The 12,479-nt window shown below is 46.3% G+C and overlaps 1 protein-coding gene across 9 annotated transcripts in view; it reads right to left on the minus strand.

The window, feature by feature from the left end:
• Positions 1-12,479, minus strand: part of ATP2B4 (ATPase plasma membrane Ca2+ transporting 4) — a 114,195-nt gene that overhangs the window by 15,180 nt on the left and 86,536 nt on the right. For all 9 annotated transcript variants that reach the window (XM_009189375.4, XM_009189368.4, XM_021928360.2 and 6 more), the window contains 8 exons: positions 12,225-12,404; positions 11,134-11,221; positions 10,110-10,216; positions 7,124-7,315; positions 6,450-6,663; positions 5,155-5,366; positions 3,852-3,959; positions 594-770 (listed from right to left, as the gene is read on the minus strand). In XM_009189375.4, the coding sequence (XP_009187639.1) occupies positions 594-770; positions 3,852-3,959; positions 5,155-5,366; positions 6,450-6,663; positions 7,124-7,315; positions 10,110-10,216; positions 11,134-11,221; positions 12,225-12,404 (1,278 nt within the window). The remainder of the gene's footprint in view (positions 1-593; positions 771-3,851; positions 3,960-5,154; positions 5,367-6,449; positions 6,664-7,123; positions 7,316-10,109; positions 10,217-11,133; positions 11,222-12,224; positions 12,405-12,479) is intronic.

Raw genomic sequence — 12,479 nt, forward strand, 5'->3', positions numbered from 1 at the left:
AAGTTTGAATCCTGCAAAAGATGCTCAGACATCAACAGACTATTGTCATTTTTACACATGAAACCATCAGATTCCCCACCATGGCCTTACACTTTGAATGGGAGAGATATAACAGGGTGAGTTTCTTTTACAAAGACCCTTCCAGATAGCATCTATTCCTATAATGGCAGTGTGTGGAAGCTAGATTAAGTGAATGCTGGGTATGTTGGCATATTGATATTGTCTAACTCCTTCCTTCTGAAGGGAGGGAAAAACTGAACATAAGAGACCTGAGACCTTCAGCATAAGAGACCTTATGCTGAAGCTTGCCCATTTGACAGAGGATAGAAGGGTGGGCTTTAGGGTCAACCCAGAGCTAAAGGACTATGCTAATGGCCTCCCATGGTCTAGGTCATTTGACTCCTCTCCTCTCAGAGGACCCCACACAGATCCCTTTGCCTATCTGTCCTGAAGCTGAGGATCTAGGGCTGCCCATCAGTAGTGAGCCTTTGGAAGGGAAGAGATGCTGGCCAACAAGAACTGCTGCCCTCCCAACACCTTCCAATATGGGAAGCTTCTTCTCCCAAGGGAAGGACAGACCACCATCAGAGTACCTGAGTCTGGATACGGTTCAGGCCCCGGAACCAGAGGATCTGGCCTCGGCGCAGCTCCATCTCAGCATGGTCAATCTCATCCAGCCCCTCAGCATCCTTGGTGATCTCCTCTTTGGTGGTGCCATGCCCAGCCTCCTTCAGGAACTTCAGGGATCGGGTAGGTATTGCGGAGATGAACTGAAAACAAGTGCAGTGAAGAGGGAGACATCAGAATCAGCGTGAGAAGAGCTGTCAGTCAACTTACATGAGCCAGGCCCTTGGGCAGGTTACTCTTTGTCCTACCACGCTTCCCACTGGAAGAGCAGTGGACAGAAGTACCAATCCATCCAGGCAAGCATTCTCCAAGTGCCCACCAGTGGTCAGGCTCTTAGGAAGGCTTTCTGTATTTATGAACACATACAAAAGAGAGCTTATATTCTATTAATCAACCAGCCATCTGCCTGGTCATATACTTCATTTTTCTCTTTCTGTCTCATTTCTTCTGTTCCATTTTGCAATCTGTTTTTAAGGTTAACGTAACTATACTGCATGGTATGCAGTAGGAAGGGACAGAGACCAGGATCTGGGGGAAAACAGTCTGGGGAGAAGACGGTGATATCGTATATGTATGGGAAGGGGTTGAGAAGGGTATTGGAAATGAATGACCCCTTTCTTAGTTGCCACATGCAAAGTAGTTTCTGTGTTACAAACTCTCGTGAAAGGATATCGAAAGTTTTCTTGGGCTTGAGATGAGGAAGTGGATGGGATAGTCCATGGAAGAAGGGACACATGAGTATTATCAGAAGACAAGGAGCAGTACATTGGGCTTGAAATTCAGAATAAAATTTCCCGGTGAGCTCAGCACCTGTCAGTCATTTCTTTCCAGACAAGATGAGGAGTAGCCAGGGCTCACGTGGGGAAGAGGGACTATATGGGCAATCTGATATGGAGTCAAGTGTTTTGAAATGGGAAGAATGCCAGAGCTCTGCTTCTGAATGTGGAAGGAGCTGCTGCGATACAGAAGGAAGGCTGCTGTCTGGCATAAGGCCCCATGGCCACATGTGAGGCAAGAGCCAGAACAGAGTTTCAAACAACAGGTGAAACAACCAAGCTTTACCAAAGCATAAAACTGCTTTAGGAACTCACTGATTTAAAAAATATATATATTCACCAAAAAGAACAGGGTGGAGGGAATTGGGTCAGACATTAATTAGGGAGGGCTGGGTGCAGCGGTTCATGCCTGTAATCCCAGCATTTTGGGAGGCTGAGGCAGGAGGATTCCTTGAGCCCAGGAGTTCGAGATTACCCTGGGCAACACAGTGAGACCCCCATCTCTTTATTTTTTGTTTTTTGAGATAGAGTCTCACTCTTGTCACCCAGGCTGGAGTGGAGTGTCATGATTTCGGCTCATTGCACTTTGCCTCCTGAGTTCAAGCAATTCTGCCTCAGCCTTCCAAGTAGCTGGGATTACAGGCACGTGCCACCGTACTTGGCTAACTTTTTTTGTATTTTTAGTAGAGACGGGGTTTCACCATATTGGCCAGGCTGGTCTCAAACTCCTGACCTCAGGTGATCTGCTCGCCTTGACCTCCGAAAGTGTTGGGATTACAGGCGTGAGTCATTGTGCATGGCCTGAGACCCCCATCTCTTAAAAAAAAAAAAGAAAAGAAAAGAAAAAGAAATTAATCAGGGAGGCATCTAGGTGTAAAATAAATAACTAGCAGGTTTAGGGGGGAAGGCCTGAAGCTCCAGAAAGAGCTCTTCGAGGCCAGTTAGGGCAAAGTGTCTATTACCTGGGCGGCTGGGCACTAAGGGATTGTTTGCAGAGACCTGGGGTCTGTAAAGAGAGGCACAGCCCAGGCCAGAGCGGAGGATGAGGGAGGTTTGTAAAGTGGTATTAAGGAAGAAGCGCAACTATTAGACTTGATGATACTATTATAATCTTAATAGCTTAAAATTTGAATGAGTATTTATAAGGTATTAGACATTATTCTAAGTCTTTTCTGTATAGTAACTGATTCACTAATTAACAATGACCTTGTTTTCCTAAGTTGAAGACACTGAGACACAGATTGGTTATGTAACTTGCCCAAGATGATTCAGCTTATAAAAAGGAGAGCTGAGGCCAGGCACAATGGCTCAGGCCTGTAATCCCAGCACTTTGGGAGGCCATGGCGGGTGGATCGTCTGAGGTCAAGAGTCTGAGACCCGCCTGGCCAACATAGTGAAACCCTGTCTCTAATAAAATACAAAAAATTAGCTGGGCATGGTGGCAGGCGCCTGTAATCCCAGCTACCTGGGAGGTTGAGGCAGGAGAATGGCGTGGACCCGGGAGGGGGAGGTTGCAGTGAGCCGATATCGTGCCATTGCACTTCAGCATGGGCAATAAGAACGAAACTCCATCTCAAAAAAAAAAAAGGAGAACTGGGCTGGGCGTGGTGGTTCACGCCTGTAATCCCAGCACTTTGGGAGGCCAAGGCAGGCAGATCATGAGGTCAGGAGTTTGAGACTAGCCTGGCCAGCAAGGTGAAACTCTGTATCTACTAAAAATATAAAAATTAGCCGGGTGCAGTGGTGGATGCCTGTAATCCCAGCTACTTGGGAGGCTGAGGCAAGAGAATTGCTTGAACCCAGGAGGCAGAGTTTGCATTGAGCCAAGATCACACCACTGCACTCCAGCCTGGGTGACAGAGCAAGACTCTGTCTCAGGAAAAAAAAAAAAAAAAAAGAGAGCTGGATTCAAACCCAGACAGTCATTCCCAGAGTCCAACCACAGGCCACACTGCTACTCTAGAGATCTTGTAAATCTGAATTTATCTCAGGTAAGAGTTAAGCATTCCACCCAGATAAAGCCATGGCAAGAGACAGAAGAGGCTGGGAGTCCTGAATTATGTCAGCCTGGCAGCCCACAGCCAGGTTGCTGCCTCATGAGAATAAAGACACATGTCTTGTAAACTCTTCTATTTCTAAGATGCTTATTATATTTATTTTTTTGTAGCAAAATTCCATTGAAAAGTTTAGTTTCTGTCTCAGAGAAGCTAAGGGATTTTTCTACCTCCAGGCATGGTTAGAGAATTCTGAAACCTCTGAAGTGATCACTCCACCTTGAGATCCTATGAGATGGCAAGAACTTGAAAATTTGAGTGGCAGTGGGGAAGAAAGAAGAGAAGATGAAGAGGAGGAGCTGGGGGGTCTCCACGGTTGCTTGATCTATCTCCTGTAGAGGAGGAGAGGTCTGCAGGCTGTGAGAATGCACCAGGAGGGTGTGCTGGTACTCACCTGGCCCCACAGAAGTTCTCCAATCCCAATGAAGAGACACCACAACCACTGGGACAGGCTGAGGCTTGTACAACTGAAGGGTTTACCCCCAAATTCCACGATGAAAATCTAGAACAGAGAAAGGGGCAGCCCACCATCAAGGAAATGACTAACAGGCAGCTGGCCCTCCAGCCAAGGCCCCCAAAGCCACATCATCCCACTGCCTCAGGATCCTTGGGTGCAAGTCCTGATTTGCTCGCAGGGGAAGGGAAAAGAAGAAATCTCAAAGGGGAGACAGACAAAAACAGCCTTTACGGAGCACTGTGACGGGGAGACAGACATAGTTACTGTGACTATGATTCACAGACGATCTGGAGGAGTTAGGGGAGCTGGAGGCTTCCTGTGACTAAAAGCCAGTTAGTGACAAGGAGAAGGTACAGTGGTGGAGTGAGGAACTGAGGATGAGGTGGGAGGATTGTCTGAACCTGGGAGATTGAGGCTGCACTCCAGCCTGGGTGACAGAGAGACAGAGAGATCCTGTCTCAAACAAACAAACAAACAAAAAAAAAAAAAGAAAAGAAAAAAAGGCCAGGCACAGTAACACTTTGGGAGGCAGGAGGATTGCTTGAGGCCAGGAGTTTGAGACCAGCCTGGGCAACAGAGTGAGATCCCATCTCCATTTTTAAAATTAAATTTAAAAAAAGGAATTGAGGATGGGGACAAATAAAGGGAGGTACCCTGCTGAGGGATGGGACAGGAGCTCTTCTGTTACATAGTCAGCTCATAGTCTCGTATCGGAGGAGTGCAAGCTGGGCTGACTATGTAATATATGTGTACAATCCCATTACTTCTCTTTCTCTGAGTTGCACAACACTTTTTATCATAAGCCCTTCAGAACAAAGAGGCAGGGACAGGGAGAGTCTATACTAGATGTGCATGCACATTTCATATAGGCTGACAGGAGCCACAGAAAGGGACTAGAAGAGAACAACACTTTTTCTGGTCACTCTGTGAAATTTCTGTGTATTTAGAAAGATCATGAAAGGATTTTAGAAGTATTATTTTATTTCCAGTCAACATGCTGCCCTGCACTGGAGCTCTTGACACACTGGGCTCCAATTCTAGAGCAATATGCAAAAGAAAGCAAATTGGGAATCCCAAAGTCCCCCAGTTCCCTCATTCCTTTTCTTAGGTATATAGGGAGCCCTGTCCCAGTCCCCATAATTCCCTCATTCCTTTTCCTAGGTATGTAGGCAACCCTGGCTCCCAGCTTCTGCCCTTTATCATCCCAGATCTCCTGCCCCAACTGCAGACAGAATCTCACCTGGCAGATGAATGTGCCCAAGACTACAGAGCAGAAGATGATGTTGCGGTAGATGCCTGAAAAGACGTTCTTCTCTCCATGGATCTTTCGGGAGTTGATTTCATTGAAGAGCTGCATCAGCACGAAGGTGTTAAAAACAATGGTATAGTGCTGGGTGGGTGGTGAATGTAGAGGTGCCTTCCTCCCACTATCAATATCAAAGAATTTCTCACCTAGTGGGGAGAGGAGAAGCACTGGAGGTTAAGTGTGGTCTGAACTAAGAGTCAGAATGTGTTGGTACAGCTATACTGCTTGCTTATGGCTGGTGTCCATTCTAATTGATCAATATCTGAGCTGTACTAGTTATTTGTTTTTTTGACATAGGGTCTCACTCTGTCGCCCAGGCTGGAGTGCAGTGGCATGATCACGGTTTACTGCAGCCTGGACCTTCCTGCTCAAGTGATCCTTCCACCTCAGCCTCCCAAATAGCTGGGACTACAGGCATGCACCACGATGCCTGGCTAATTTTTTGTTGTACTAGTTATTACATATTTCAAATGTTAGTCAAATGGTCTTGACTTATTTTACCTTCCCTCTCAGTTTGCTGCATTGATACCTGCTCTCATGTAGTACAGCATGGTAGTAAGACTATGTGCGCTGGAGTCAGGCAATCACAGGTTTAAATTTTAGTGCAACTATGTACTCATTATGGGACCTGAGCTTAATTTTTTGCATCTATAAGAAAGAAATAGGCCGGGTGTGGTGGCACATGCCTGTAATCCCAGCACTTTGGGAGGCCGAGGTGGGCAGATCACAAGGTCAGGAGATCAAGACCATCCTGGCCAACATGGTGAAACCCTGTCTTTACTAAAAATACAAAAATTAGCCGGGTGTGGTGGCGCATGACTGTAATCCCAGCTACTCGGGAGGCTGAGGCAGGAAAATTGCTTGAACCTGGGAGGCAGAGGTTGCAGTGACCCGAGTTAGCGCCACTGCACTCCAGCCTGGGTAACAGAGCGAGACTCCATCTCCAAAAAAAAAAAAAAAAAAAAAAAGAAAGAAAGAATAAAGCCTCCCTTGTGAAATTATTATTGAGTACATACAGTACATACGGTACACACAGTACTGTCTGTACTCAAGAGTATTGTATGAGTACATACAGTAGCATAATGCACCATGTAGCAGAGCACAGGAAGCACTGGGAGGTGAAGCTGCACTTATTCCTGGTCTGTGTGCTTGCTCTCATGCTACCTTCTTTCTCTGCCTCCACCTTTAACCAGCACCCCAGCTGCTAGCCCACCCCCAAAGTGGCTCACCCGCAAAGACAAGGATAAAGATGACAAGGAGCTGATAGAACGCATGGCCCAAGATGTTCTTCATCATAGTGCGTGAGATCAGAGGCTTATTTCGGCCATAGGGGCGCCGCTTCAACAGAGATTCCGTAGGGGGCTCTGTGGCCAGGGCCAATGAAGCAAAAGTGTCCATGATTAGATTAACCCATAACATCTGCACAGCTTTCAGTGGGGAATCCTGGTGGGAAGAAGAACCAGTCCTTTTAGCTTTTCTCAGAAACCAGCCCACCTTTGCCCTGTCGATGGCCTAGCTCCCACAACCCACCCAGACTTGGAATCTGGCCACTTCCTAGCTGAGTGACTGTGAGAAACTTACTTAACTTCCTTGAGCCTCAAGTTCCTCACCCGTAAAATGGGGATAATAATACCTACCTCACAAGGTCATTTTTGAAGAATACAGATAGTGCATATAAATGCTTATTACAGTGGCTCACACGTAAGTGCTAAGCGAAGGCCTGTAAGTTACCATCATTCCACATAAGCAGATGAAGACAGCGGACTTAGAAGAGCTAACTCCTGTCCCAACGTCACAGGGAAACCCTGTCTTTACTCTTCAGTAAACACACCGTACCCTCCACCCCATATTCCTTAGCCCCTGACTCATCCCTCCCGTCTCAGCCCACCCACACCCCCTTCACCTGAGTGATACAGGCTCCAGTAAAGGCTACAATCACGGCCACCACGTTGACAGTGAGTTGGAACTGCAGGAACTTGGAGATGCTGTCATAGACGTTTCGTCCCCACATCACTGCCTTCACAATGCTGGTGAAGTTGTCATCTGTTAGGATGATGTCTGAAGCCTCCTTTGCTACATCTGTGCCTGCGATGCCCTGAGGTAAGATGGGAGGGAAAATAGTGAGGGAGTGGATAAAGCCCAGGCTCCATTTCCTGACCTCCAGGAAGCTTCAGACTTTGGTGTAAATACTACAGGGCACACTAGCCACACAAAAGAAAACAAAGAGCAAATGTGTCACTGTCACTCTATAGAAAGGATGGCTGGGGCCTGATGTCACCAACCTTACTGTTGAGCCCAGACTGGGAATTACAGTCATCTGTGATATCCCTTGCACCCTCCCCTCCTACTCTCTCAACCTTAGAAACTAATTAAAAGGTAGAGAGCAAATCCTTTCTATTCTACCTCCAAATTCTTACATTTCTGTTGCCACTGCCAGTATCTCATTTAAGCTCATGTCATTCCAACACTGTTGAGAAACTCTGCATTTGTTCTAGGAGCAGTAGTATGGCAGCACAGTTCCGAAGTTTCATCTTTGTTCAAAATTTTCTTTTTAAATTAAATTTAAAAAAAATTCGAGACAGGGTCTTGCTTTGTTGTCCAGGCTGGAGTGCAGTGGCACTCAGCTCAATGCAAGCTCTGCATCTGGGGCTCCAGTGACCCTCCCACCTTGGTCTCCTGAGTAACGGGACTACAGGCATTTGCTCATCCTGCTTGGTTAATTTTTAAATTTTTTGTAGACATGGGGGTCTCTCTATATCGCCCAGCTTTATAATTACTATTATGAAATAATCTCCAAGTTATGTTGTTAAGTGGAGAAAGAAAGGTAGAAAAAAGAGTTTATGGTATGGTATCACTTATCTAAGGGGGCAGGCCATAAATATATTACATTTATTTATTTATTTATATTTTTTGAGACAGAATCTTGCTCTGTTGCGCAGGCTGGAGTGCAGTGGTGTGATCTCGGCTCACTGCTACCTCAGACTCCTGGGTTCAAGTGAGTCTCCTCTCCTGCCTCAGCTTCCTGAGTGGTTGGGATTATAGGCATGCACCACCATGCTGGGCTAATTTTGTATTTTTAGTAGAGACAGGAGTTTCATCATGTTGGCCAGGCTGGTCTTGAACTCCTGACCTGAGGTGATCCACCCGCCTTGGCCTCCCAAAGTGCTGGGATTATAGGCATGTGCCACCATGCTGGGCCCGCATTTGATTATATTTTAAAGGAGCAAACCGAAGAATAAACCAAAAATGATAGAAAAAAATTACCTATTGAATTAAGAGGTAAGCAACAAGGCAAAGGCAACGAGGGTAGAAGCCAGATTTCTATGAATATATCTTGTTTTGCACATTTGACTTTAGAATCATGTATTTTATTTCTCTCGCTTTTTTTTTTTTTTTTTTTTTTGAGACAGGGTCTTGCTCTGTTGTCCAGGCTGGAGTGCAGAGGTGTGATCTTGGCTCACTGCAGCCTTGAACTCCTGGGCTCAAGCAATCCTCCTACCTCAGCCTCCCGAGTAGCTGGGACTACAGGTATGTGCCAGCACACTTGGCTAATTTTTATTTTTTTTTTAGAGATGGGAGTCTCACTATATTGCCTGCCTCGAAATCCTGGCTTCTAGTGCTCCTTACCCCTTGGCCCCCTGAAGTGTTGGGATTGATTACAGGTATGAGCCACCGCACTGGCCTAAAAAGCAATCTCTAAAATGGAAAGTAACATGATATAAATGATCTGGTCGCCACTTGGTGGCACAAGTGCACACAAAAAAATGTTACAAATGCCTTAAAAACAATAATTTGATGGCACATTCCTGGTAGCATATACCTATTGATAAAAGGAACTATAAGAAAAATATTGAATTGTTTTTGGCAGAGTAATTGTATTATTAATACTATTGATATTTTGTAACCACTTGAAATATTTTAGAATAAAACAAAAAATAATCATGTTAATGCCATTAGGAATCAAAATTTTCAGCTTAAGGGATACAAACATAAAATCAGGGAAGTTAAATACAATTAGAAGCTGGGTGTGGTGGCTCATGCCTGTAATCCCAGCATTTTGGGAGGCCAAGGTGGGCAGATCACTTGAGGGCAGGAGTTCGAGACACCCCCTGGCCAAAATGGCGAAACCCCATCTCTACTAAAAAATACAAAAATTAGCAGGGTGTGGTGGTGCATGCTTGTAATCCCAGCTACTCAGGACGCTGAAGCAGGAGAATTGCTTGAACCTGGGAGGCAGAGGTTGCAGTGACCCAAGATCATGCCACTGCACTCCAGCCTGGGCGACAGAGTGAGACTCTGTCTCAAAATAAATAAATAAATATATAAATAAATAAAATAAAATTCGAAAGTTATAAATTAGGAAGTTAGACATCTATAATTCTTTTAAAAATTATTATTTATTATTATTTCTTCTAAAAGTGGAATAAAAAGAAATACATAATTCTAAAGTTAAATGAAAAACAGAAATACGGAGCCTTGGAACATGTGATTTTAAATGAACTTTCCAAGTGATTCTGATGCTCTTGGCCTCAGAAGTGAAAAGCAGAGTACCCAGTGGTGCCAGCCACACAGTGCGCTTCCCATAGGAAACATGAATTCTAGAGTTTGTCTAGTCGACAACATCACATGTTTATGGGCAGGTTTATGTTGGTCTGGCTTTCCTGCATATGATCCTTCATGACTTCCCTCCCTCTGATCTACTCTTCATACTTGATGGGTCCCCAATTACATATATAATGATTGACCAGGTAGATAGGAGAGATGGAGTTGGACAAAAAAGCACCCCGTGGGCTATGCCGGTGTAGCAAGCAGCAGGCAACCAGAAGCCGGACCTGGCTTTCTGATGGAGAAGGCAGCTTGCAATCAGAGAGACGCCGTGCTGAGCTTACCATGGCAAAACCAACATCCGCTTTCTTCAGAGCAGGTCCGTCATTTGTGCCATCACCAGTGACAGCCACAACCTGCCGCTGTTCCCCAACAGTGCTGTCAATGATGCCTGGGAGAAACAGACACACCACAGTGAGGTTTTCTGGTCTCCCTCACCCCTCAGTTCTACCACCCGCCACTCCTTCTACTTTCCTCTTTCCTTCCCTTTTCCCTTTCCTAGAGGTTCTACAGGAACCACCCAAGGGCAGTAAATTGTTTCATGGGTAGCACTGAACTACGTTTGTCCTCATCTGGTACCCTAAGGCAGCTATGAATAACACATTGGATGGATTTCAAGGCAGAGACCTAGGGGTCAAACTGCACCATTTCCACCTACCAGCTGGGCAATTTGGCTAAGTTACTTGTCTTCTCAGCCTCAAACTTCCTCATTTGTAAAATGGGAATACCTGCCCTGCCTAGTTCACAGTACTATTGGCAAATAAGACATGATCATGTTTTTAAGAACCCAACAATTTGCCAGGTGCAGTGGCTCACGCCTGTAATCCCAGCACTTTGGAAGGCTGAGGTGGGCAGATCACCTGAGGTCAGGAGTTCAAGACCAGCCTGGCCAACATGGTGAAACCCTGTCTCTACTAAGAATACAAAAATTAGCCAGGCATGGTGGTGGGCGCCTGTAGTCTCAGCTACTCAGGAGGCTGAGGCAGGAGAATCACTTGAACTCAGGAGGCGGAGATTGCGGTGAGCCGAGATTGCGCCACTGCACTCCAGCCTGGGTGACAGAGCAAGACTCTGTCTCCAAAAATAAAAACAAAAAATAAAAAAATTAAAACTCAACAACTTTATTGTGTGTCATACTCACCAAGGGCTCGGATGTTTGCTAACTGTATGTTCTCCCCAAATAGCCTGGGAGATCTCCTAGGACCTCCCTATTTGGACAGGAGAGTGACTTTGGCTGGTGGTTCTTATCTGTCTTCGCCCTGGCCTGCCTTCAGCTGTTGCAGGCACCTATTTGGAAGCCAACCTCACCTTTCACCAGGGTGTGCTTGTCAGTGGGAGAAGATCGCGCCAGGACCCGAAGCTTAGGCCAGATCTTGTCCAGCTTTTCTTGCTCTACCTGCCAACACCAGACCACACCTGGATCAGTCAAACTCAGAAAAGCTATCCAGGAAAGTCTTACTTCTCCATGTACTTGGAGCCACTGGGAGATTGGGTACGCCACAGTCCCACATGACAGTGTTATTCTGGCTTCAGCAGAGATTAAACAGCCAACCAGTCTCCAAGGGTAGATTCATGGATGATGACCATTCAGGCCCTGCTTTTTTTCTTTTTCCTCCCAAGTCCCTACCTGGGAGCCAATCCCCCATTTCCCAGACCTTAAACGGGAGGTGGGCCAGGGTTGGCTGTTGGCTCGGGTGGGTAAAGTGGTGCTTCGGAGGTCTTAGGTATGATTTCTATGTAGCTCAGGAAGCTTGGATCTGTGCTACTGCCAGACCACATTCTCCTTTAGCCACTGTCAGCCAAAAGGCAGGGACACAGGAGGGGTGGGCTAGGGGGAAGTCAGTAAAAAAAACTGAAAAAGCAGAAAGACATGAAAAATTAGTGACACTGTCTCAAAAGATAGCTAGTGAGCTCACTAGCTTCATTCACAAGCAACTCCCATTTTTTTGTTTTTGAGACGGAGTTTCGCTCTGTTGCCCAGGCTGGAGTACAGTGGCGCGATCTCGGCTCACTGCACCCTCCGCCTCCCAGGTTCAAGCTTGTCTCAGCCTCCCCAGTAGCTAGGACTATAGGTGCATGCCACCATGCCAAGCTAATTTTTGTATTTTTAGTAGAGACAGAGTTTCACCATGTTGGCCAGGATGGTCTTGATCTCTTGACCTTGTGATCCACCCGCCTCGGCCTCCCAAAGTGCTGGGATTACAGGCATAAGCCATCGTGCCCGGCCAGCAACTCCCAATGTTACCATATGAGCAGCTTTGGTACAAGGAGATGTTTCACTATAAATAGCTTTCACTTTAGAAAACACCCACTTTCCCGCACATGACCCAGATGTCTTATGCTGGAACCCGCCTTTTCCTCGTCAGGGGAGGTCCTGGATCCCCCTACCCAGGACCCACCTCGCCTTTCTCGTTGCGGATGAGCCGGTTGAATTCTTTGCCTTCTAAGCACAGGAAGTCATCCCCAGGTGTCAGAATGCCACATTTGGTGGCAATGGCCCGGGCTGTGTTGATGTTGTCACCTGTCACCATTCTGACAGTAATGCCAGCTTGTTTGCATTTGGCAATAGCATCTGGCACCTTCAGAGAGTGAAGAAAGGGGAAAGGTGCAGATGAGGGTGGTGACCCTGGTAAGCTGTCCCTGTACGTCTGTCC

Source organism: Papio anubis, chromosome 1 (genome assembly GCF_008728515.1).
Source record: "Papio anubis isolate 15944 chromosome 1, Panubis1.0, whole genome shotgun sequence".
NCBI classification, from domain to species: Eukaryota; Metazoa; Chordata; class Mammalia; order Primates; family Cercopithecidae; genus Papio; species Papio anubis.